General features: G+C 43.9%; 1 protein-coding gene across 1 annotated transcript in view; it reads right to left on the bottom strand.

The window, feature by feature from the left end:
• WDR20 (WD repeat domain 20) overlaps positions 1–25,508 on the bottom strand; it is a 58,787-nt gene extending 33,279 nt beyond the window's left edge. Inside the window, exon 1 of the mRNA XM_015418636.1 lies at positions 25,241–25,508. Within this exon, the coding sequence (XP_015274122.1) occupies positions 25,241–25,504 (264 nt within the window). The 5' untranslated portion in view covers positions 25,505–25,508. The remainder of the gene's footprint in view (positions 1–25,240) is intronic.
• Between the last annotated feature and the right edge of the window lie 1,632 nt (positions 25,509–27,140).

Here is a 27,140-nt window from a genome sequence, read left to right on the forward strand (position 1 = left end):
ACTGAAGATTGGAGATCAACTGATCAGAATCCTGAAAGCTGTTCCATTTGAAATCAGAATGAAAAGAAAGGAATATAAGGGTTTGAGACCATCTTCTTACAAAAACATCAGTTATAAATGGCTGGTGCCCGAAGGACTGGTTTTCAAGTTTAAAGAGAAAAGAGAAAAAATAGACTCTATCTTCAAGGCTCAAGAATTTTTGAAAAGGCACGCCAGTAAAGAAGAAGGAGCAGAATTGGCCAAGTGGATGTCAACATTAAGCGTGGAAGACAGCAGCTCGGAGGGAGAGGTGAAGGATGAGGAAGGCGGAGCAGCGACGGGACTGAAATATAACCTGAGAAACAAGAAAGGAAATGACCCCAAAGTTTAAAAGCTTTCTTTTTTTTTTCGGATTACACTTTGGAAGAGAAACTAATCCCAGAAGGACATTACTAATATACTAATTGCCATATTTAACAGAAATAGAAGAAAAGAAGAATGTCTGGCGATAGAAGAAACTATGGACTATTAACTTTTAATAATAAAAGAGTAATATACTAATACATTAACACCACTCAATCTTTTCTTTATCCCTCTGTATACCCTTCCTTTTTTTCTAATTTTAAGCGAAATATCTCTCCTCTTTAGGAGAGGGAATAAATCATTTTTAAAAAAGACCAACAAAGGTTTATTCAAGCAAGGTATGAGCTTTCGTGTGATGAAGTGTGCTTGCACAAGAAAGCTCATACCTTGAATAAACCTCTGTTGGTCTTAAAGGTGCCACTGGACTCCACATTTAAGACCAACAAAGGTTTATTCAAGCAAGGTATGAGCTTTCGTGTGATGAAGTGTGCTTGCACAAGAAAGCTCATACCTTGAATAAACCTCTGTTGGTCTTAAAGGTGCCACTGGACTCCACATTTGTTGACTAAAGAACGAAGGGCTTCACCATACAACGAGCAAAGCAGTAGGAGGCACAAGGCTTCAACTCGATCAGAATATCGAGGAACCATCGACTAAAATGATGCAGCTTCACAATGATGAAACCGGGCTCCCTCTGGACAAGCCATTTTGAGCATACTTAACAGCTTGAGGTTTGGTATCCTTTATAAATCCTATCATGCAAGACATGAGTTGGATCGACAGGAGCCTTTCTGCTGACGCAATGACACCGAAGCTAGCAGGAGTTGGGTTGGTTTCCTCCTTCCACTGTACAGTCCCACTTAGCCTCTCAAACTGTCTGTCAGGGTGCCCAGGTTCTTCCAAAGCAGAAAGGGGGGGAAGTGGCTGACAACAGGAAGGGGCGGTGGGAAAGAAGAAGGGGCGGTGGGAAAGCCTTGTCTCATGAGTTTCATTTCCCAACCTTTGCTCCCCCACAGAGTAACACAGATCCAACCCCGTTAAAGCCTTTGACAGGTTAATGCTAATTTTCATACGTGCACGTGCATTTGAGTCACTCTCCTAAAATAAAGTCAACACACACACACGCCTACTGCTTCACTTAGTATTTTTAATCTACTCATGCACAGAACTGTACCAGTTTACAAGGTAACTTAAATTCCCAAGTATTTGACTAAAAAAAAAAATTGCTGGAAAATGCTTTAAACTTTTCTGATTTTTTAAAAGTTATTCCATATGTATTTGTGGAAGGAAGCTAACACCAGAGCACAGGAACAAGATTTGCATGCACTGTCTCAAATCTCCTTCTTTTAGCATGCGTTCTGTGCAGCGGATGGGAGGGGGACAGAAGGATTTGGGGGATTAGAACTGGACCTGGACGCCAGTGCCAAGGCCCCAATGGTGGAAGAGCAACTGGCTTTTGGAAGCTCTCCTAAAATGGTTTTCTTTCTTTTCACCATAGTCAAAACGAAACTATTAAAAGGTGCTCCCTAGCAGTACAACAAACGCAAATGCAATTAGCCTTGTTCGTTTCATAATGGTGCAGCTCGTTAGTCTGGTTTAGTGGCATTTGGAAATTTGGCTTTGTTATCAGGAGCCAGAGAAAAGCCTTCACATTTTGTCAAGCTGAAATTGTCATCTGATACAGTCCGTGCCTGTGCTACTGTTGTCTTTTCTCTCTCCCCTCCCCAGGGGGGCACAAAATAATTGTAGGGCTGGAAAGTGAGACAATGAGTTCACAGCCACCATTGCTAGAAGACAAATAAAGGGTGTGTATTATTCTCTCCTGAAAACTTATTATCTTCCATCCTTTGGCTTGGATCCTGCTGACAGATGGAAGGATTTCTGTTTGCAGAGTGCAACTCTCTAAACTCACCCCCATAACGCTGCAGTGCAAAGTACCCCCTGAAATGCTGCTCCTGGCTAACAGAACCTCGAGAAGCAGAATGAAGGGGAAGATCAGGAAAAACCCTCCATGGAATCTAATCTGCTATCTCCAGCACCCCTGGCCCAACAGGTTCCTGGGCTTTTTAGCTGAATGCACAGAATGAAGGGATAGGAGTTAAGGCCATGAGCAAGAATGGAATGAAACAAAGAACTCAGCTGAAAAAGCAATCACTCAGTTCCTGGTATTCAGAATCCCTATTACATATCTCTCATCTCCACCCCCCCCCATACATCCCACACTATGCAAACTTCTCCTTCCCGCAGGGAAGCTCCTTCACCTATCAACCCCTACAATTTCCAGGCCAGCATATTTTGTTAACCCCTTCATGACATTGGTGTCAACCCCAGTCAGGGATTTCCCTTTATTCCTTCCTTAGGTAGATTCTGAAGACATGGAAGTGCGAGACTGGTGTCAGGCAAGAAAAGGGGATTCCTGCTAAAACGGTTTTTATTATCCCTTTGTCCCTATCGCGCACAGCAACAGCCTTCATATGTTGTTGTTCAGTCGCGCAGTCGAGTCCGACTCTTCGCGACCCCATGGACCAGCTCCCGCCAGGCCCTCCTGTCTTCCGCCATCTTCTGAAGTTGGCTCAATTTCATGTTCGTTGCATCGATGACACTGTCTAACCATCTCATCCTTTGCCGTCCCCGTCTTCTTTGACCTTCAATCTTTCCCAGCGTCAGGGTCTTCTATATCAAATACAGGTTGTGTATATGAAGGCTTCTCCAAGAAGACTGGAGAAGACTTCATATACACAACCTGTATTTGATATTTTTGCACACAAACCCACAAACAGAAGGGTGGTGATGCTAACAATAATTAAAGGAATACTTTTCATCGACTTTACAATCTTTCCCACAGTCAAATCCATGAAGACAACCCTCTCAAATAGGTCCTTGTTCCTTTTAGTCTGACAAAATGAAATCTTTAGACTCTGAATTATTCCAACACTTCAAAAACAGGTATAGTCAGAAAATAGGCTGTGTTATCTAATATACTGTTACTTGGAGAGCGGTTCGCAAAGATGCAGAAGTAATCAAAGTATATTAATCAGTCATTATTCTAGTAGAGAAAACTACTACTTCTCAAAACGTTTTGCGCACTCTTAATATCCGCTAGAACACCACTAACAACAGAACATTAAAAATAGCAAGTCAATGGAGTATTTGGATAGTTGGTGCCAGTTTAAGACTGTCTATCTAGCTAAATAAAGAAACCTCCGAGAACTGTTTTTTAAAAAGCTACACCTCTCAATGAAGTAAAATTTAAAAAAATATTTAGCTAGAGGGAAATCCTTGGGCCACATGTTATAACATTTTTGTTTACACATGCTTTTTTTAAAAAGAGCTTAATGAATCCCAACCTGAGAAAAAACAGGAAGCATTTGTTACAAGACTAACCTAATACACAGAGCTACAACAGTTCTAGAAATAGAAAACTAAGTTTGCCATGTGCTTATGACACACTCCCTACAAATTTAGCACTTTCCTGTCCTGGTTAAAACCTGTAACTATTGGCTTTAACTCACACAGCTGAGATATCTTCTCAACTGAAGAACCCATCACAGGAGTGAGAAATTCATTTACTGCCACATACACAAATGCCTCCAGGAACTGCAATCCCAGACAGACTTCTATTTATGCTTGAAAATGTAATTACTATGTCTCCTATACTGTGATATTGTGCCATTCAATCCCTGCTTTCTCAGCACAGTTTTCTAAATCCTATTAGAAGGATATAGCAAGGGTCCCATATCACTGTTCTCTGGTAACATCAGCTTCTTTTTTGCTTTCTGCATCATTTTCCATTCTTTGGATATTCAGCATCTAATTTTAATTAATGCTCATCTGGATCCTCCCCCGTCGACAACTTTAGCTAATCTTCCCCAGAGTCCCTTCTTTATTTCTGGCACCTCATCCTGGGTGAGGGAACCACTGTGGCGTTAGTTCACTGCAAAAATTCAATCCAGAAATGTGCAGGTCAGGGGGAAGAAAGGAAAGATCATTGGGAAGACAGCCATTTTCTCCACTTATACTGAACACTGGAAAAGAGCTGGAACACTGAAAGATTTAAAGTATTTTCATATTCATGTTTCCCCCACTCCTTGTATCTTTACCCCTAAGAGATGGCGGGAGAGAATATTAAAATGCACAAAGGAGGAAGAAAACACGGAGTTAGTAACTTGCAGCTGCCCTTCTCCCTCAGGTTCAAACAAATAATCTTTTCATGCGGACAAGTGGCAAGCAAAATATTTGTCACCTGTTTAAGTGTTCTACTGCTGAGAAAAATATTTAAACATTATACATGGACTAGGTTGCCTGTTACTCTTGAGAGGTTTTATTTAAGCCAAGCAAAACCTTTGAGGAGTTGCCCATAAGTTCCATCCAGATCTCACACCTAAGAAAGTTCCGTTCAGATCTCACACCCTTGGATACTTACTGTGAAGGGTCCTTCTCCTCTGAGGAAGGTGGGTGGTGGATGATTCCCACCCTCTGTTCTGGTTGGCAGGAACAACTTTTTTCTACTTCCTGTCTCCTTGGTGAGAGTCACCCATCCTTTCAGTTCTGTTAACTCCGAAAGCAGTTAACTAACTCCTGAATAAAGAAAGAATTAACACTCTGGAACTATAACAAGGAGAAAGGGAAGAACATGAATTATAGGACAGGAAGTGACCCTGCTGCACAGAAGAGTTAAGAATGATGATGACTTCAGGAGGGACAAGATGTCCTCCTTTCCTCAGAGAAGGACCCCTTTGCGGGACCTCACAAGGCAGTGTTCCTATACCCTGGGTGGGTGATTGTCTTGTTTCCAGAATATGCTGCAACACTCTTCTGCCAAAAGCTGCATCAGCTGAGTCTTAATTGTTCAGCTTGTAGTGTCTTATGAAGGTTGATGTTGACAAAGTGGCTGCCTTGCAGACCTCTTCAACTATAGCGTGTTTACTGAAGGCTGCGTTGGTTGCCACACTTCTGAATATGCAGTAATTCTCGCCAGTATGCTTTAACTTTGCTTTTTGCAAGCCTCAATGATACAAGCTTTAAGAGTGCTGCTGATGGCCGATTTTGACATCTTCCATCCTGTATTAGGTGACAAGATCGAAATTAATAAAGAATCTGTTCTTCTAAAATGTTCTGTACTACAAATGAAGGCTTTTAGAGTACACCTTAGATCCAAGGTATGCCAGTCTTTCCTTGTAATAGACTGGACATTCTTGTCGACCAGACTAGACAGTTCTTACTTTCAGGGGAACCCGAATAGAAAGCTCTTCCTTGTTCATTATTCGTAATTGGAAATGTCTCAGGAGTTGCTGTAAAGGTCTCATGTGTAATCGACCCCAGTGAACAGGGTGTCTGCTTGAAATCAGTAGGCCCATCAATTTCACAAGTGTCATCAGTGATGAAAACCTGCTCTTGATGACCACCTGAGACATCTCCTTCATTTTCTTTGCCTTTGTTTTGGTTAGGAAGAGACAACTGCGTGTTGTGTCCAATATGATGTCAACATGTTCTAACCTCTGTGTCGGGTTCAAGGAATTTTTCTGAAAGCTGATCAGGAACCCGTAATCCTGTAGGCATCTGACCACTGCTTCCGTGTCTTGGAGTGACTTGGACACTGAACTTGTCCGGATTAATAGGTTGTCAACATAAGGGTAGATGTGAATCCCTTGTTTCCTTAACATTACTACTAGATTTATCAAGATCTTCTTGAAAACCCTTGGTGCCACTGAGAGGCTGAATGGAAGAGTCCTGAATTGCAGATGGGATCCATTGACATAGAAGCCAAGGAATTTTCTGTGTCTTGTAAAGATTGGAATGTGGAGGTACGCCTCCATCAGATCTACTGAAGTGAGATATTCCTCTGGCTGCAAGACTCTGTGATAGACCTTAGGGTCTCCATTCTTCAGTGCTTTAGTTTGATAAACTTCAAGTCTAGGACTGCTCTCCAATCTCCGTTCTTTATGGGCACCATGAAGAATATGGAGTAAACTCCTTCTCCCCTTTCTACAGAAGGGACAGGTTCTATTGCCCAAATTGTGAGAAGATGTTGGATAGCTGCATGAGTTCTGCAAATTTTTTCTGGGTTCTTGTGTGCAGGGGAGGATAGGAAATATTCCGGTGGAGGTTGGATGAATTCTATGGAGTACCCTCTGGTGACTACTTCCTGGGAGCAATTATCTGTCTGAGAGTTGATCCACATGTCCTGGAAATGTAAAAGGCATCGTTCCCCCCCCCCCACTGGAAGTGATTAATAGTCGTGCTTTGGTTGGCTTGATGTCACAAACAAACTGAACAGTCTTGTCATGTCTGCTTGTGAATTGTTGGCTGAAGCGGCTGTTAAGTGGCCCTCTTCTGACAGGTTGTCCAGAGGAACCCCATTCTGCTTTCTGTAGTCCTTGTTAAATCTTAAAGGGACATGTTGAGAACAAAAGGAGTATTTCGTAAAAGATCTCCTGTGTGTCCAGCTTAGTGTTCTGGGCATTGCTGTTTCTTGTCTCTGGTTTCAATGAGAATTTTGTCAAGAGAGTCTCCAAACAGTCTGATGCCTTGAAATGGGTAAGCTGTAACTATTGCCTTGGCATTGAAGTTAGCTTGCCAGGCACAAAGCCACAAAGTTCTTCTTGCGGCTGCTGCAGGTGCCAGAGCTCTAGAAGAAAAGTTTAGGGAATCTCATGCTGCGTCTGCTGTAAATGAAGTCGCTCTGAGCACTCTGTTGACTCCCTCCACCAGATGACGACTGCTGGCAGGAATAAACTGAAGAAATTTCCTGGTCCAGACAACAGCTGCTCTTGAAACTACTGATGCAGTCGCTGAGGCCTTGATGGCCATTGTGGTAGCTTTGTGAGCCTTTCTCAGAGCAAAATTGGCCCTTTTATCTGTGCGTTCTCTGATTGTGCCTTCACCATCTTCAGATAGGAGCCCAGATGACTGTAGTGCTGCTACTGAGCATCTACTAATCGGACCTGAAGCAATTGATTAATGAAAGATGGCAATGCACACAGGTTTTTTTGATAAAGCTAGGGTATTGCCTATTGGCCATAGGCTTTGCTCATTCTGCCTTTAGCTGCTTCTCAAAGAATTCAGGGAATGGGAATACCTTCTATGCTGCACCAGACCTAGGGAAAAGTTCTTTGTTTCCATTGGGCTGACCCTTGGGGTCTGATGTAGAAGGGCCCAATTCCTCCCCTAAGGGATTCTCTTGCAGCTCTAAGACTGTCATGGTTAAAAGGTAATGGAAGTCTTCTGATTTAAAGAATCTTATGGACTGCTCTGGGATTTCCCTCTCATCCTCCTCCTCATCTGAGAGGAATTCCTCTTCCCTTTCCTCCGCTTCACTATGAATATATGCCTTTTTCTCACTGAGAGTCATCTCTCCCTCTTTGGTATAATCTTCCTTCCTAGCTGCCTTGTGGGCTAGCTAGGACTCTCGTTGGGAGAAGGTGTCCCTTCCATATCCCTTTGCCTGTGAGGGGAAGGACTGGAAGAGGGGGAGGAATGAGGTTTGTGCCTTTCATCTCCACCCTGGCAGAAGTTTGCAATCTTTTCCTGCATAGTTTGTCTCAGTAGGATTAGAAATTCAGGGGGAAATGCTGAGGGTCCTGATCCCTGCACATTATTCACAAGGAGACGCGTTGCGTCTCTGTCAAGAGTGGGTTCGGATGCCACGACTTGTTGCTATGAAATGCAACCTGGATGTTTTCCTCTCAATCCTGCGGCCTTTTTATGGCCTATGGATGTGGGGCAGACCACTCCGCATCCTCCTCCCGGTCGGTTGGCATGACCCTGTCCGGTGGCAGGCTCAGACATGGCTGCCGTGTCTTCAGTCAATAGGGAGGAATGGTGCCTCTTTTTGGCACACTTTTGCTTTTCAGTTCTCATCTTGGGACTGGCTTTCAGGATGGTTCCTCATACAGTCTCCTCAGCATTTAAACCAGGGTCTGCTATGTGGGAGGCTTCTAATGCGCCTTCTAAGAAGGAGCCATTGATACCCTCATGATGCGCCACTGAAAGCGGTTGAAAGAGGCACTTTGAAATCCTGACCAGCTGAGCCCCTACGAAAATGGCCGCCATGGTCGACTGCTACTTGCCCAACTGAATGGTTATTTCACTGCTGTCTCTTCATTAGGGCTGCCAAATCCCCCCGGGGGGCGGAAACCCCCCCGTCCTAGAGGCCCGTTCCCCGACGCCAGGGAATCGGGCCCCGGGGGGAACCCCGCCCCAGCGTGCACATCACAGGGAAGTGACGTTATGAAGCCAGGCACGCTGGGGGCGGGGCCACGGTCATACAAGGGAAAACTCTATGGTTTTCCCTTGTATGGTCGTGGCCCCACCCCCAGCGTGCCCAGCGCCATGACGTCACTTCCCTATGACGTGCATGCGGCGCGTGCGCGCTGGGAGCCGAACTAGAGTCCCCCGCCGTAAGGGTAAGTGCCAGTTGGCAACCCTACTCTTCTTGGATGCATGACAGAAGAGTGAGAATAAAAGGAAAGATTAGAGGGAAGCAGAAACCACAAAACAGAAACAGAAGAGTAGGACAAAAATTAAAAGGAAGAAATTTAGATGAACAGGTGAGACATAGCCTATTCTAACTGCTCTCCCAGTCAAGGCAGAAATAGAAACTGAAACAATGGGTGACTCCCACCAAAGAGACAGGAAGTGGAAAGAAGTTGTTCCTGCCTGCTTTTCAGTTGGGTCGGAATCACCCACCAAGATGTCCTCCACCTCAGAGGGAGAATGGGGGCTTGTGATGGTGAGGAATCACTGTCTGACACCAACTTGCAAAAGTGGTGGTTTGCCAAGACACCCAAATGGACAAGGTGTAATTCTACCCATTGCCTGGCCTCTAGAAATTGCTTGCACCATAGTAGAGTGTTATGCTGTTTTGATCGAGCAGCTTTAGGTGCTCTAATCCACACACTGACCAAGTGTTGTCTGATGGCACCTTCAATACTTAGAGTTAAAATAAGACAACCAATGAAATAAATCATCCTTACAAAAGTTAAGTTTCCCACTTAAAATCAAAACTGGTCCTAACCTGCTCGCAGCCCCTGTCTTCATAACATTCCAAATCCACTTCCAAGCTTTGGTGTACTGTGAATGAAAACCAGATACCGCCCACGTTTTGAAAGCAACTAACCATACTGCATTAGTGGAACTCTCTACCCAGTTTCCAGCTATACTCCAGAACTGGACTCAGCTGTTGTGCCAAAGGGATTAAAATGTTGTATTATGTTAGGGAAATCCTTAAAGCCAGTCACTCACACTCAGCCTAAACTATCTCACAGGTTTGTTGTGAAAATAAAATGGAAGAATGGAGAGAAAACAAGGAACCCTAAGCTGCTTGGAGGAAGGGTATAATAAAAACGTACAAAATAAAGTTTCATGCAAATATTCCCGAGCCGCAGAGTGCTGTCCACAACGGAAGAAGTATTTTGCGCCTCAACTATTGTTTCTAACTAGACACTACAAAGCATTCAAGGGCAAGTAAACCAACCCATGGTCAAACATGGAAACAGCAGCCTCCTGAGCCGCTGGAGCAGCACCTCCACTTAGGAGAAGAGTTACATTTGAGTCCAACGGTGCCTCAAGTGGTTAAGACGCTGAACTGCAGACCAGAAGGTCAGTAGTTCGGCAGTTCGAGACCCGAGTACCGCATGACGGAGTGAGCTCCCATCTCTGGCGCCAGCTCCTGCCAACCTAGCAGTTCAAAAGCAAGAAACTGCAAGTAGATAAATAGGTACTGCTTCAGTGGGAAGGTAACAGCATTCTGTGCGCCTCGGCGTCTAGTCATGCCAGCCACATGACCACAGAAATGTCTTTGGACAGCGCTGGCTATTCGGCTTGGAAATGGAGGTGAGCACCACATCCCTAGAGTCGGATTCGACTGGCCTTCGAGCAAGGGAAACATTTACCTTTACCTAGCATCTTAGAGACCAGATAGAGCTTTCGAGAGTCAAAGCTCTCTAGGAGTTAAAAGTTTTGTCCAATCTGGCAAAGGAAGCGTTGACTCTCAAAAGCTCATACTTCGAACATCTTGTTAGTCTCTAAGGTGCTACAACACTCAAATTTAGCTCTTCTGCTCCAGACGAGCAGCTGTTCTTTTCAAACTATCTACACTCAGAAGAGACTGTCACTGTGCAAAGTATGGCTACAGTCAACTGACTGGGGTAACGGCAGAAGCGGACTAAATTTATGTGAGGTTTTTTTTAAATTAAGTTTAAAGACATATGTCATGATCTGTGCAGGACTGGGAGCAAGGCCTAGTGTGGCCTGGTCCCAGGAGAGACTTGCACAGCAGTGGAAAGCAGATATAGCCTACAATCCCCACAATGCTTAGCGACCGTTGTAACCAATCAGTGTCCAGGGATTGTGTGAAGAGACTGTTACATACTTTGTGGGCTGTGGGAAATGGTGTTCTTTCCTCTCACAGAGCTAAACTGAAGGGGACTGTGATATAAACGCTGTGTGCTGTGAGGAAACTGTGTTCTTTTCTCTTCTGTGGTCTTGCCTCACACAGAGTAAAACTGAGGGGACTGGTCTGAGAGAAAGATCCCTCACTTGGGACAGAGTGAGTACAGACAGGCCTGGTATAGAAGGCTGTGGGCCTTGAAGTAGGAATCGGAAGAAATAGGTAGTCACGTTAGATTTGATTTATTTGCCTTTAGACACTGTTATATATTTTAAAGCACCTTGTCTTGTTTTCAATGCCCCATTACTGTGTTAATAAACCATTTGTGTAAGTGTTCTCTGCCTGGTCATCACGCCTATGTTCTCAGCTTGAAAAGGGGCGTTTTGGATGGGCTTGGGAGGGTACTCTGGGCCTTCTCAAGGGACCCAAAGTCCAGAGCGGTGGCTGACGAAGGTGGCAACCCGCTGGGGGTCATGACAACATATACAAAGATTGCAGGGGTACTGCATTTCGAAGCCAGCTCTATGTTGAAACATTAATCTTTTTGAAGCTAGGCCTCAAAACTCAGGCTCTGTCTTGAAAACACAGTTATTACAAAAAGTAGTTTTTTTAAAAAAAGAAGCAGCAGTTTTAATTCTCCTCCATTGTAAGGTTAAAAAAAAAATTCTGCATAGCCTGTAGGGGATAGGAAGCTAGGTAGGGTTTGGTTGTAAAGCAAGCTGGAACATTCCTTCCCTTCTTGAAACCGGTGCCGTGATGTACAGCTTACATTCCACCGAGGCCTCCCAAAACTTGTTTTCCAACCTGCCACTAAACTTCAGAATACTAAACACCTGCTTCTGGCTCGCATTTCTTCCTAAATTACCTCATCTCCCCCATCCCCCCCCGCCCCATGAAATGGTAACCTTCTATTGTGTGCTTTTTAATATGGAGGGGGAATGAAATCAAGTGAGCTTCCACTCACAGTCTGAACTGGTAGAGCCCAGACACAGTTGCTACTTCAGTGAGAACTAAGCTTCCATCTACAGGGAGATGTGGGAGTTAATTTGCAAGTTTCATGCTCTCATTTGAATATATGATTTGCACGTCTGTCAGTTTGCTCCTTCTCCTGCAACGAAGGCACAACACTGCTATTTGATCTCACACTCGATGATTTTAAAGAATATTCGCTGCATTTTAGATTTGTAGTGACTTAGCTAAAGTCTATGACCAATTCCCCGTGGCATTTCATTGACTGTTTCTAGAGAGGCTAGCATCAGAATTTGAAATTCTCTGATTATCCCAGTGCTCTGTCTTTCACACATACCATACATTCTGTGCATACTTTGGAAACCAACGTTTAAACCTTTTCTTTTTCTCTGATGAGAACTATTTTCAAGGTGGATGCCCAACAGCTTGTTAGGTAGCTATGGGATAGCAACTTTCAACACTGTAGCGTTTCAGGACCTTAACGCTCCTGTGCTCCTATAAGCAATTAAATCTCCCAGCTGGCTTTAGCATCTCCCCAGAACAACCCACCCACCCCCATTTCACATTCCAACATACAAGGTGGCAAAGCTGGTGAACAGGATTTCTATCTCAGGGTGCCTATCAGAAGAGGGCAGGGTACCTCAAGCAGAGCGGATGACTGTGAAGTGTGAAGCTCATCTACAATCCTCCTAGCTAGGGAGCCACTAACTTCCTCCCCATATCGGCCAAGTAACTTGTTGGCCACTATGCTCAATGGGCTGGATCCAAATGATAATTATCACTAATGGGAGGGGGAGCAATTTTCAACCAATCCCCCATCCCAAGGGACAGCATTTTAGGCAGATCAGTGGGATGCATGGAGGAGACAAGGATCAAGGAATTTCCATTACACGAATGGAAGTGTCTTTCATTTAGCTGATACTATCTCAGACAGCGCTGGCTCTTCGGCTTGGAAACAGAGATGAGAATCGCCCCCTAGAGTCGGGATCAGACTGGCTTTCAAGCAAAGGAAACCTTTACCTTTTACTATCGCTGGGGTTAAATACATGTTCTAGGGTCCGATCTGATGTGAAGTTCGTTCATGTAAATAAATGGGCATTGCCAGTGTTGAATCACTGGGTCAATGTTAGAGAGAAGCAAATGAGTGGGGCCAGGTTCTTTTTACGAGTTGCTTCAGGATACCCTGGGACAAACGTAACCAACTGGTCCAGGAGATGCTGTCCAGGAAGACATCAAGAAGGAGGTTAGCATTGAAGACACTTCTTGCCAGCTGTGGCAACTAGATCTGCTTCTTTAGAAAGGAGGTACAAGGAATCAAATATTCCTTGAAGATGTGATCAAGAGAGATACTGAAACCAATTAAATGCATAGCTTCCTGGAATTAGGGCTCTCAGTGTCAAGCAGAACATCTGGGCACTAAGCACACGGAGATAACTTCCTTGACACACAGAGGCATCGTAAAACTGTAACATCTACAGCACAGTCACACATGCCAATCCACATACTTCTGACCTAATTCCTGATGACTGGGGAGTCTTTATAGTAGCTTCCAGTGGCAAGCAATGAATTCTGTAGCTGTTCAGGGGCACTTCATTGTACCTCTAAGGGCTTGGCACAGGTGAATCAGGCTGTGATGATGGCATCAGTTAGGTCCTTGGCTATTCATCGTGCAAACAGTATGTTGATCATATCTAGATTTTAGTCCAATAGCACCTTAGAGACCAACAAGTTTTTTGGGGTAGGAGCTTTTGAGAGTCAAAGCTCCCGTCGTCAGATTGCAGCTGTCTGTACCTTTGAGCAGTTTAATGAATATAGGGCTGTACTCAATATAAAGTTATGGGATCCCTTGTTTTACTGCTCAGCTGTTCTACAGACGAACAACAAGCACTAGTTAAACCTGTTAGACTTCTATGACCGCCCCCAACAAGATCCACTGGAGTGTGAATGGCTGGATTACTTTGAGCAGACGTTAAGAACGTAAAAGGACAGTAAAGAGAGGGGTGAACACTACAGAAAAGCACTTGCTATTTCAAGCTACAGTAGGCGCACCATAGCCTACTATGGTGGGAAACCATGGGGCGGGGGGGGGGGGAGTTATGTCACTGTGTTCCGCATGAGGACAACTGCACAGCATGCGTTAGGCAATGTAACATACAATGATAATTATAGCGGAGAGAGTACCAGACTATGAACTAGGATGACTGGGTCTGAATCCCCGCTTTCCCACAGAAGCTCGCCAGGTGATCTTGGGCCCATGATAATCTCTAAGCCTAGCCTACCCTCACAAGGACTGAGTAGAGGAGGAGAGAACAATGTGAAAGCTGCTTTAGGTCCTGATCAGAGAGAAAAGCCAGATAAAAATGAAAAATAAGTATACATATGCATCCAGTGGAGGTCTCCTGAATAACAAACACACGGGGGGGGGGGACACCTCATGCTAATATTTGGGGCAATTCTAAGGGACGGAAAGAAGATGCTATCTCCAAAGGCTAGCAAGAACACGCAGCATAACCTGAAAAGCCAACAGCTGCCCAAAGGTTCCTGATCTTTGATCTACTTGAATTAAGCTTTAGAATACACAGGGTAGGGATGCAAGTGAATAGGAAAGAGTTCCAGGGTCACTGAATCAATAGGTATTTCTTACACCACCTGGTAGCACTAAAGAATTCTTAGCCCATTAGCTATGATCTTGAAAGCTCATTTTGCATGCGATCCAAGTAACAAATAGGGTTTGTGGTGAAAATATAAAGAGGGCAGGTAGAAATCTGGGAACTGCATGCATACATAAAATTATAGGCAATGTAGAAGCATCTCATTTGCCAGCAAGGTTTTTCCTCCAAATACCAAGCCTAGCAATGTAAAGGCTCTAGATATTCTGGAGGGGGGGGGAGATTGCCAGTAGTAAAATTTCTGGAAATTCTGAAGCCCCTCTCCCCAGTGGGATGTTAGGAAATTTTGGAAAAAACCTGAAATACATTCTATGCTTCATTAAATCTTAAACTATTTTATGCTTTAACATAAAACATATCATTTATAAACTGGCATATGAATTGTACTATTTGATATTGTCATGAAATTTAAAAGTACAAATGCTTCCTTTCTACAAACTAAGATACTGCAAACTGCAGCACTCTGCTGCTTAAGTACTTGTATCTTAGTTTTTGCCATCAACAAAAGGAGGAAGCACAATTCTGGTAGCAAACAAAAGTCATAATATGGTTAGTATTCTTTTTGGATATCAAGCTAAAATGTATAACTAAGAATACTAAACTCTTCAATAGTGTTATTACCATACACAGAAAACTGTGAACCAAACTCAACTATATATATAATTATACACAAAGACACATATATGTTGTGTATGTTTATAGTAGGGACAAGAATTAACTAATGCTATTGACTGTGTTACATAAAAATTTCCACACTGTTTGAATTAGTAACATCTTGACTTTAAAAAAAATATTCCATCGTTTCCAGAAAGGGGGGGGGATTGAGTTTCGGTGCTCCCCAAAATTCTCATTTTTCTATGGAAAAAATGGGGGGAAAGTCTTCAGATTTTTTTTTAAAATCCGTTTTATCTGGGTCGTCACATCTCTAGCCAAACCAATCTTTAGCTTTCCTTGTGAGAAGAACAATTGCTGTAAGACTCTAGGTATTTGTGGTATACCTTTATTTGCAAACAAGCCCAATACATGCAGGATAGGCAGGGAGAAAGGGACACTTGCAGAATGGGACAAGTAGATATAGTGAGCGCCTTGGACACAGAACCAGAAATGTGGGGGGGGAGACACTAGAGGAATAAGCACTATGAAGACATAACCAAAGCATCTCATTTGCAAGAATGACCGTACAGAAATGGGAGTTATGAAGTGCCTGTTCAGTGGTAGCTCCTCAACTGTACAACAGCCTTCCCAAGGAGGCCTGCGCTACTATACCTTTATACAGCTACCACCATTAAGTTAAAATGTTGTTCTCTTAAGGTTTTTTAAGTGCTCTGGTTCTTTCTGGCTTACCCCATTCTGAGCAGGCTGCTTCATAAAATCACTTCATGCACCCAACACTGTTTCCTTTTACACCACTTTTAAATTTGTACACAGCCTTGAGCACTGTAGACAGAAATAATACCTAAACCCCCACACGCAGAGAAAGTAGGGAAGCATATCAGCTAAGAGCTAATGAGCCATGCGGCCAGTAATTGTGGGAGGTGACTGGGAACTTGAAATGTTCAGCCTTCCGCCATTCTTACTCTCAGCGTTAGGAGCAGCTCAAATCCCACAACTGCTGTGTGGAGAGAGCACAGGAAGTGATCTGACCTGGGACAGGCTGTGAGGAGCTTAGAGGGATTTCTTCAGTGCACGCCTCCCTCCCCCACCTGCTCACATGCGCACACACATAAGGGTAGGTCTCACCTCCATCGGGGACTTTGTGCCTCCTGAGAGAAGCTCTCTGAGTTTACAGCAGAGCTTGAAACAGCTGCTGGCACTAACTGTAGTTAAACAAAGCTGCTATGCTAACCTCTGGGGCCTGTCTCAGAGAGAGTGGGAGTAAGGACACACCCTTCTACCCACAAGAGTCTCCCACACATCAGAGCCAAATAAAAGGCGGTGTGTGTCTTCCATTTCCTAACAACGACTCACACACATGTGTACATTCAGGCACTATGGAAAAGGACTGATTAGTTCACACGCGGTCTCAAGACATTCTGTAGCTGTGCTCTGAGAAAGTGCCAGAGGGTGGTGTTTCAAAACTAGAATGAGAGCGGGGAATACCATGTGATGAGCCATCTGTGGCAAATAGAGTGTGTGAGCATGAGAACCAGTGTGGTGTAGAGGTTAAGAAAGGTAGACTCAGATCTGGAGAATCAGGTTTGATTCCCCACTCCTCCTCCACATGAAGCCTCTGCTGTGTGACCTTGGGCCAGTCCCAGTTCTCTCAGAACTCTCTCAGCCCCACCTACCTCACAAGGTACTTTGTCATGGGAAGAGGAAGGGAAGGAGATCCGAGAGTCCTTAAGGTAGAGAGAAAAACTGGGTATAAAAGCCAAGTCTTTTTCCTCCTCATGATAGGGACCGGGAGAGATAGAGTCTTTTCAAATGTGGAAAGCAAGAAATTAATCAGGGAAATCTAGCAGAGTCATGAACTTTGTGGAGTGGGACTTTACTACTTCCCTGCTCCCATGGTAGTCCACTGAGCCCCCTGAAATTTTGGTCCCAGGCATCAGCAGACCCTCAGGAATGGCATCAGGCAGCATAGGTCTGCAGTGAGGGCGGAAATCAGCCGAAATTGCTGCCTCCCTTCTGATGGCTTAAGTGCCATTCAGTCTTTGGAACTGTCTGGCTGGATCCATGCCAACAACTAAGCTATGCTTCAAATGCAACCACAGGGTGCTCACAGTCTTCCTCAACATCCACAGGTTCCTTCCTCCTCCTCAAAGTTTGTTCAAAAGAGGACAGCTACTAACCAGGTGGTGCGAGAGTCCATGGGGTGTCCACAGCCAACAAACCACGGTTTGGCTGTGATGTATGAATCTGGTCATCGTCCGCAGCTACTCCAAATGAGCAGCAAGCTTAGAAAAATAAGAGCTGGGAAATGACACGGTCGTTTCAAAAGCCATACAGAAGTCTGAAATGTTTATTCTTACCATAATTTAAAGCTATAGGCTTAAAACTGGTAGTTATATGGACACAGCGAAGAAGAAATGGGAGCTCAACCCTATGTGGACTGGCTTGACTTGAGCTAGTTCAATCCCCAATTATGAGTTGCATCCTACAAAGCACAATAATGGTGGCAGATGTGATCTTCTCCCACCCTGCCTGTTCCCCCCAGCAGATCCAAGATGACTGAAAAGTTGATACTGAAGGCTGCAGGACTTGTATGGAGAAAGAGCCGTGCAGCTCAAGGGGCTGCAGCCAGGAGGAGGAGGAACTGACTGAAACCAGCCCAGCTACTACTTCTGCCAGTGGTGAGGCAAGGGAGAGTTCTGTTTCCATCCTACATTGTGCATGTGAACACGCACACACACACAGCTTTTTGTCCATGTGATTCTTCATGACATTCAACACCAGCTTTTGGGAGGTCTCAGACTGCTGGAGGAGACAGGAAAGGTATGTAACTGTGAGCACCTTCCTCTTGCAGTTCATAAGATCTAACTCTTGGCTGCTGTGCCAAGGCATTCTGGGCTATTTAACATTCTAACCACTGAGGTTTGTTTGATTTGTTTGTTTTAAAAGGCTACCAGCACACGAGGCCTTGCAGCAGATGATACTGTCTGATGGTGGGAATGGATACATGGAAAGGAATCGGCACTACTGACAATGCACAGATATCTATCTAAAGGTGTGCATGCAAATTTGAATATTGTGTAAATGAGAAAGTATGACTGTGAAAGGGGTACAGGCTACAGAACGTGTTATATATATATATATATATACACACACAAAAATCTGAAGTTTTCCATTTGTTTCTCTGTTCTAAGCACAATACAGGATTTGCAAATCTTGCAGAGTCTGTGGAAGGTCCATAAAAACACCTCAAATGCTAATGTTCTGTTGTCAGTCCAGGTATTTGTTCCAATCACAAGACCCCATCAATAAGTACACCTTTGCATTAACTCACAGTTCAGAATTAGCCCTGCAGACTAATAAAAGTAAATGGAAACATCACTTTGAAAATGAGTAAACTCTGGCAGGCCTGCATACAATCTATTTCATTTGCTACAGCTATAATTTTGGGTAACTCGTGACACTTGAAGCATGCAGGGACAAGTGGATTAACATTTTATTTTTAATACATCTTCAGGGCCATGCCCAGAAGTCCACGGCTGCTTGTCAGCAGTATGCTACAGTGTGTTATTAGCCATGGGAACTTCAGAACTGTGTAAAGAACTGCAGGCTGGTGTAGTACGCACAATCCAAACTGGCAGTACAATGGAATCTTGAAGCTGGAAGAACACAATCTAGAACTCAGAAAATTTACCAGATCCCAAGCATCCCACACAGCAGGCACAGAAACAAATCAGTTGCTAACATCATTAGCTAAACAGCTAGTAATCCAGAAAGTGATCACATTTTAAATTCCATAGTCCAAACAATATTCATTTCCAAAACATGCAATTCATAGTCAACTCAAAATAAACCCAGCTGTCCTCTTAACTAGCACAATGAGAATGAGGGATGATTTCAAATTTCATACCCTAGGTCGCTCAACCAGAAAATCCTCATTTCAGTTTTGCTTCTGTTTTGCTGTAATCAAGCCCAGGGTTCTTAAAACTGTACATGTGTACACAATACCAATCACCGAAACACAGAAAACCAAAACACTTGACAAAAAACACTCCCCAGATCATCTTCATTCCAGTGAAATTTGTGACTAGGATGCAGAGAATCCACTTCCATTATATCTTAAGACCTGAGTTGCCGCATGACGGAGTGAGCTCCCGTCTCTAGTTCCAGCTCCTGCCAACCTAGCAGTTCGAAAGCAAGAAATTGCAAGTAGATAAATAGGTACCACTTCGGTGGGAAGGTAACAGCGTTCCGTGCACCTTGGTGTTTAGTCATGCCGGCCACATGACCACAGAAATGTCTTTGGACAGCGCTGGCTCTTCGGCTTTGAAACGGAGATGAGCACTGCAACCCTAGAGTCGGACTCGACTGGCTTTCGAGCAAGGGAACTTTTACCTTTTACAGATCAAAAAATCTGCACAGGATGGGGGCACTCGGGGCAGGGCACATTTTATGCAAATACATTTCCTGATAGGTCAAATACCCTCCTCCCCTGGCCCCCAAAAACAGGTAGGAATTGGGGGGAGGATCACATGACCAGGGGGACCACATGACCGGAGATGAAAGTAAATTGTCAGGCAAAGCGAGAGGTGGAGGACGCAGGGGAGGTTCAGATTTCTCCTCTACAAGTTATCAACTGCCCCCCCTCTTGCATACTCTTAACTATTATTAAAATATAGTATTTTTCTGAAGTCCTCAAACAGCTTCACATTCATCCTCAATAATCCTTATAACAGACGCGTCAGGGCCTATTATCCCCTAAGAGAGATGGTGGCTTTGGCTAAGACCTACCAGTTATTCATGACTGCGCGGATACATTCACCAGGAGCCCACAACTAAGCTCCTAACCACTAGACTATGCAACTAACGTGTTTTACAGATCATTCTATAACTAGGGATTCTGTGAAATAAATAAAACCTTAATACTAAAAACCACTTGATGATATAGCTCCAAAAAACCCATTACCTAAATAAGAAAGAATGTAAACGTATGCTGGACACAATTTTGCAAAAGAATTAAGAACAAAGGAGACAGCAGGGGAAAGGTGGCCCCCCCACGAACAAAGTAGGATTTACTTATGAGTCACATGGTTATAGGATCAAGTTGCAAAACATTTATACTTTCACCCCCAAAGCAATCAGGCCAGAAGCTATACATTTTTATCCAATGCCTGTCAAGGACATAAAGGTCATAACTCAACATTCTCAGAGAACCATGGGAGAGTGAAGTCATCAAGAATATGACAGCAATAGAGAAGTAGAAACCATTACATACAAAATTCCACAAGACAAAGTCTGGATTACTATAATTTATCTACAGACAGGGATACTGCTGGTCTAAGGCCAGCTGCATGTGAACCTGGGGCAAACATCTTATCAGGTCTCACTGTCCTTCATACTGAGTCAGTTATCCCACAGCTGAAAAGCCAAGACAGCTATATAATCCTGAAATCATTCAGTCCTGCTGCAGTGCAGGTTGGAAAATTAATATGGTTCAACCATAAATTCTGTTGCTATGCTCCTGATATTTATCAAACCAACTGGTGGTCTAACATAACTTTGAGTTTGAGAAAGTGTCTGTAGTTCAAATTACACTGGTTACAAAACCCAGATTTTTCTAGAAATCTTTCTGCCACTATTCAGGGTAGGTCTGAGCCACAAGCATACCACTGGGACAGTTTCTGGTGTACTGCCTTAAACCAAACAAGCTGTTGGGAATCTCGTACAGAATGTTGGATTCGGCCAACTGTGCTTCAGTGTAATTTACGGCTTTAAGCAAAGAGTGTATACTGAGGTTTATTCAATGCAGATTAGTTATGGCTTCACTGTTCAGAGATCTTGCACCGTTTTCATCCCATCCTTCCCCCACAGAGCTCTGAGTGATACAGTTTTTGCCCCCCATGTTATCCTCACAATGACCATAGAGTAGGTTAGGCTGAGAGTATTCAACTGGCTCAAGTACACACAGTAAATTTTTCACAGAAAGTGGAGATGTCAACCTGAGTCTCCATCGGCCTTGTCTTCTAACCACTACACCACAATGGCCCTCACTATATGCACTCCTAAACAGTCAATTTAAAATTCAGTGGTGATCACAAGTTTCTCATTTAAAAAAAAACACAAGACTAGACTGAAGTTCCCCCATTCCACAGTGATTCACTTTTCTATAACAGTATTTAAATAACGCTACTACAACTGACCTACAAGGCAAACAGAATGCCTGTTTGAAATAAGTTTATTCCCTAAAATTTCCTCAAGTTAATTAGTGTAATACACTGTTGCCAAGTTTGTGACAGTGAACTGACACTCTACGTTCCCAGAGAAAAAACAGGAATCTGGATTTTTTTCCAGCTCTGTTTATGACAGCCATTCTGAAGTCAAAGGTATTCACAAGATCAATGTTGGCTTCAACAGTATTAACTTCTACCTAAGTTGTGGATAGTTTCAAAGAAGAAGAAGAGACGAGATTGGATTTATACCCCGCCCTTCACTACCCAAAGGAGTCTCAGAGTGGCTTACAAACTCCTTTCCCTTCCCCTCCCAACAACAGGCACCCTGTGAGGTAGGTGGGGCTGAGAGAGCTCTGACAGAAACTGCTCTTTTTCAAGAACAGCTGTGCCAGAACTATGGCTTGGTCAAGGTCATCCAGCAGTTGCAAGTGGAGGAGTGGGGAATCAAACCCAGTTCTCTCAGATTAGAGTCCGCACACTTAGCCACTACAACAAACTGGCTAGAAACAGTGATGAGAACAGCCTTACTAAATCAAAGCACTTCTACAAATACTTGGAATGGACAAATCCTGAGCAGAAGTGTATTCAAGATTACCAATCTTCCCACACCTTCCGTGCCTCAACAGCCTCCAGAACGCTGGTGGCAAAAGTCCATGAATCAACAGCCTCCAGAACGCTGGTGGCAAATGTCCTGGAAATCCTGTGGACAAAATGCATGAGGAGAGGGAAGTAGGCAATATTGCCCTCACTCTCCTCTTGCATCAGTGAAAAGTTTAGCAGTGGAAGAGCAAGGACTGACATCATTATACAACTCCCTCTCTTCTCTGTACCCCACTGCATCTTGTTCCTGGACCTCCAGTGCTTTGAGCAGTGAGGAGGACCCATGAGCACCATTTGCCGAATCTGTCTCCATCTATCAATGCGTTGCTAAGGAGGAATGAATTAGAATCTTAAATATTTTGTAAGAACATAAGCAGTCACTTCCCTGCTCAACAGATGTAAGTTCAATAATCAGTATCTATCAACAGATTGTCTTGACAGGCTAGAACATTAGGGACAGACTCCTCAGTAAGCAGACATATCTTACAGCAAGACTGTAGCACTTAGATTTCTGGTACTTCATTCTTGTGGGCTGCTTTCTCACAGATCTATTAAAATGGTCTATATTTTAACTGTTTTCTCTACAAGATGCCTGAATACAAATCTCACTCTTGTTCATGAAAAAGCATCTAGTTCATTCACACGAATCCAAGTGGAACCAATGTACACGCAAAATCATGGTGACAAACTAAAGAACTATGTTTTTCAGTCACTAACATGGATTAGAATATCCACCTCACAACACGCATTAAAGGGAAGCAGAATTCGTTATATAAAATTTTGTAAACCACTCAGCAAGCACACTTCTTGTTCAAGGATGTCAAGGCATAAGCAATCCATAAGTGATCTCAATTGTGCATTAATGCCTCCCAAAGATACCACAAAAGCTGGCTATCTATATAGTTCCAATATCATTATCAGAAACTGAATACATAAGGTCTTTGATGCGTATAAGGACATACAAATTAGTTCTGTGATAACTGAAGTTTAACAGGGGAGGGAGCCTATTAATTATTTGGATACTATGGAGTCTAGGACCAATTAAACAATCTCGCCAAGTTACATTTGTTTTCACTTTTCCTCTAAAGGGCTAGCAGCAGCATTTCAGACTAACAACCTGGTGGGTTAGGCAAAGGAAGAGTACAAAGCATTTGTTCTACCACTGCATAATAGTTGACTCTAGAATTAAGTCTAGAGTTAAGTGGTAACCAATTCCAGTCAAAACGAATGAAATCCTGGAAATGCAGCAAATGTGTTGCAAATGTTCTGCTTCTCTCTACTAATTCGGAGAAGAGGTTTAATATAAAAATTTCTTCAAAAAGTTACAACTTTTTGTGGTTACCAATGAACAAATGCCATCTTTCTTCCATAAGAAGCCTCTGTGTACTCTGCAAAGCAAAACAATAAAGCAATGAAATCAATTAATGTTCCACACTTTCAGAAGTTCATCTGCTGTTCTGAGTACCACGACCTCGCAAGCAAATTCATGAAGACAGAAGTCTTCAAAAACTAGTTCTTGTGTCCATGCATATCAGTGCAAGTCATTTGTACAACAAGACAGCTAGGGGGAGAGGTATAAGTGAAGAACCTATTCTCATCTACTTTACAATAATTTCCCTGCCTGAATGCAATTCTTACTCTTTACAAGTGAGTTATTTACAATTTTCTGTACATTTACAAGCCTGGAGATTACCACCTAAAAGAATGTTTTTCTGATTTATTTATAAAGGTCTTCGGCTATCTAGAGTAATACTAACCACCTCTCAAAACCTTTTACAACCATATCTGAAAGATTCCATATGTTTCGTGACAATACTTACTCTAAGCTACTTAGTTTAAAAGGCTCCTTTTTAATGAAAATGAGATGCTGAGCTGCTGCTACAAGAAACCAGATACAATACATTGGGCAGTTAACTGACAGCACAGTTACAGAACTACAACATGGGTACAACAATTTACTTGAACCAAAGCCTAGCTCCTTTAAGAGACTGTTTACGTGAGTTAATAATTGCCTGTTAAAGTCACCTCTCTCCATAATTACTTACTGTGTTATTACTGTGCAGAAAAGCAAATACTTCAATGTTATTTGTAAATTTGTGAAACCCTTTTTTGTTACATCTCTGATAGAATCTGGTGGGTAGTTGTGTTGGTCTGAAGCAGCAAAACAAAATTTGAGTCCAGTGGTACTGGACTTAAGACTTTGTTTTGTTACATCTGTGTTCATTAAAACAGAATTAAAGGTTTCACCAAACTGATACATAAATGTAAGTGCATGATTTCTTAAACAAGGAGACTGAAGCACAGTTTTGTTTTACCTAAATCAGAGACAGATCTCCCAGCTCTTATGTCACATACAAGCATTTATATTTAAGTGCACAGCCTTTTTTCAAACATATGCCAGCCAACAGGAGACTTTCCCCACAGGACACAACTTTTAACCTCACAACAGAAACATACTCCACTGTTTTCACAGAAACCCAAGCCTTCATACATACACTGCCACCACAGCAAACCATATCTGCTATAAGAGATTATAAACTCATCTTGCAAGAAAAACAGGTGAATACACATGTATGCTGACTTCATCTGTTCTCTAATAAGAGACCTATAATGTCAGTGTACAGATCCGTAGTTGAAAGATTCCCTTGAAACAAGGCCTGTACATGCCAGGAACTTCAAAATACCCAAAACATTCCAGCTAATAAACAGCAGCAACAAACTTAACAACCATTCATACCACTTCCCCATCCCTTGGCCAGGAGCACATGCAACAAGCAACTTTAAGATACCTATTTTTTTTTACAGATCACACACACACTCCAAGAACACACCAGGCCTGGTTGCTGGATTAGATCAGTGGCCTCTCTAGTTCAGCATCTTGTTTTACAGAGCTGCCCTGGAGGTCAAAACCCCCGCTTCGAGCCCAAGGCCTTCACTTCACGTTGCCTCCCAGCATTAGCACTGACAGGTTCGAACACTTTATCGACAAAGACCACCCCTGGCCCCTTCATTAAAACCAGAAACACCAGTCTCTTCCTACTAGGCATCGAGATGCACCTGATTCGTTCGCATAACGTGCATTCTCATAACAACTGGGAACCAACGCAACACGGGGCACGAAGGGCAGCAAAATAACTCCGCCCGTTTCCCAGATCGACTGAAGGAGCCATATCCATACCCCTAACTCCACCCCCCCCCAAAAAAAAACCCAGAGAAGGGGTTATTAGGATAGAGAAGGCAGCTTGTTGACAACTGCGTGGCTGAGGAGGCAGCCAGCAGCCCTCTGACCAAGGAGGAGCCCAGCCAAAGGGCCGAGCTTCGTCGCCGCCGCCGCCGCGACCACCCTCCAGCCCTCAGCCTCCGCTCCCTTCAGTCAACCCGCCGCCGCAGGCCTACCAAGGGGCGCCGGGCCCTCTCCCGCGCGTTACCTTGCGCACCCCCTTGTAGATATAGAAGTAGAGCTCCCGGCCCACATTGAAGCAGAGCCGGTCCCCGTTGCCGCTCTGGTCGTTGACGTTGACGAAGGAGACGCGGACGGGGTTGGAGCCCTGCGAGTTGAAGGGCACCCGGTTGGGCCGGCTGTACTCCGAGTGGCTCAGCAGCTTGTACAGCCCCTCCCGGGTGGTGAACTGGGTCTTAATCTCGTTCATCTCCTTCCCTCCTCCCTCCGCCGCCATCTTGGAAAGGAGCATTCATCCTGCCCCAGTACCCGGATGTAAGGCTCAGCGCGCAGCCGCACCGAAGGGGGAAATCTCGACTCCGGCCCGAAAGGGAAGGGAAAAGCTCACGCCGGGAAGTGGGAGGAGCCCCGCGCGCACCGCCCCCGCCTCTCTCTCCCGTTGACTCCTGCGCGGCGCATGCGTTGGCGTTCCGCCTCTCAGCGGGGGATTGGAGGGGCGGGGCGAAGTTCAGGTGGGGAAGAAAATAAAAGGGAGGTGCTTCAGGACGTGAGAGGCGAATGAACGAGGAGGTGGGAGCAGGAGCATGCGCAGAAGGGTCTCTTGAGGGGTGTGTCGTTGAGGGAAGCAGGTGGAAATGATCACCCGATAAATGTAGGGCTAGCAAAATACAAATGACCTATGTGGGAGAAAGCATTCTGCGCATGCTCAAAAGCACGCGTGTTCTTCATTACTACCTTCTTACAGACTTCACTTTCGCGTTGTTTTGTCTAGTTCATTTTTTACTTTTTTCATTTTTTTACTCTTTTTCTGTAAGCTCAGAGGCATATGGGGGCTGTGTGTCTATCCCCGTTCTCTCCATAGAAACCGTCGCGGGTTGCCAACTCGGGAAATTCCTGGAGATTTGGGGGCTGCGCCTGGGGAAGTGAGGGTTTGGGAATGGAAAGGGTCACAGTGGGGTACAATGCCGTAGAGTTCACCCTCCAAAGTAGCCATTTTCTCCAGAGGAACTGATCTGTGGAGCTTGGTGATTAGTTGTAACTGTAGGAGCTCTCCAGACACCACCTGGAGATTGTCAACCCTATGCAGGAGATAGGAGGAGGAGGGGGGAGAGAGTGCTGAGAGAACTGTGACTGACCCAAGGCCACCCAGCTGACTTTCATGTGAAGGACTGGGGAATCAAAGCCAGTTCTCCAAATTAGAGTCTGCTGCTCTTAACCACTTCACCAAACCACTGCCCCAAGGTTGCCATATACAATTTAAGAGCAAGGAGGAGATTATATAATAGTGCAATTACATAATAGAGCAAGGGGGAGATTATATGGTAGTGTAGTGGTTAAGATGTTGAGCTACGATCTGGGACAACTGGATACAAATCCTCATTCTGCCATAAGGCTTCCTGGATTACCTTTGGCCAGTCACAGCCTAACCTACCTCACAGGGTTGTTGTGGTGGCGAAATGTATAATGGGAGAAATATGTATGCTGCTCTGAGCTCTTTGGTGGGAGCGGGACAAAAATGCTCTAAATACATTTGGGGAGGGTTAGCTGGCATTATGTTGGTGAGCTTTCACACAAATTAAATGCTGCTAGTAATGTATTCTGGGAGCTAAGCATAGCCTGTTATATACTTGGGGATGATCCACTCCATCTATACATTAAGAGGAAGTGATTATAATTTAAGTAACAGTGAGATGGAAACTTGTTTTATATGTATGTTTATGTTTGGTTTTTATTTTGTGTTTTAAAAATATTAAAAATTTCAAAAAAAAAAGAGGAAGTGATTATTTTTCACATTTTCCTAAGTAACCATCAATGCAAATATTGTGCTGCGGTTGTTTGTGGAGTCAGAAATGGAAACAAGAGAGAAAAGGCAATCCTGTTCTTCCAGCAGCTGGAAGCAGCAGCACCCAAACTAGCCCCTGAAGCAG

The sequence above is a fragment of the Gekko japonicus genome, unplaced genomic scaffold (assembly GCF_001447785.1).
Source record: "Gekko japonicus isolate JY-2015 unplaced genomic scaffold, Gekko_japonicus_V1.1 scaffold93, whole genome shotgun sequence".
NCBI lineage: Eukaryota > Metazoa > Chordata > Lepidosauria > Squamata > Gekkonidae > Gekko > Gekko japonicus.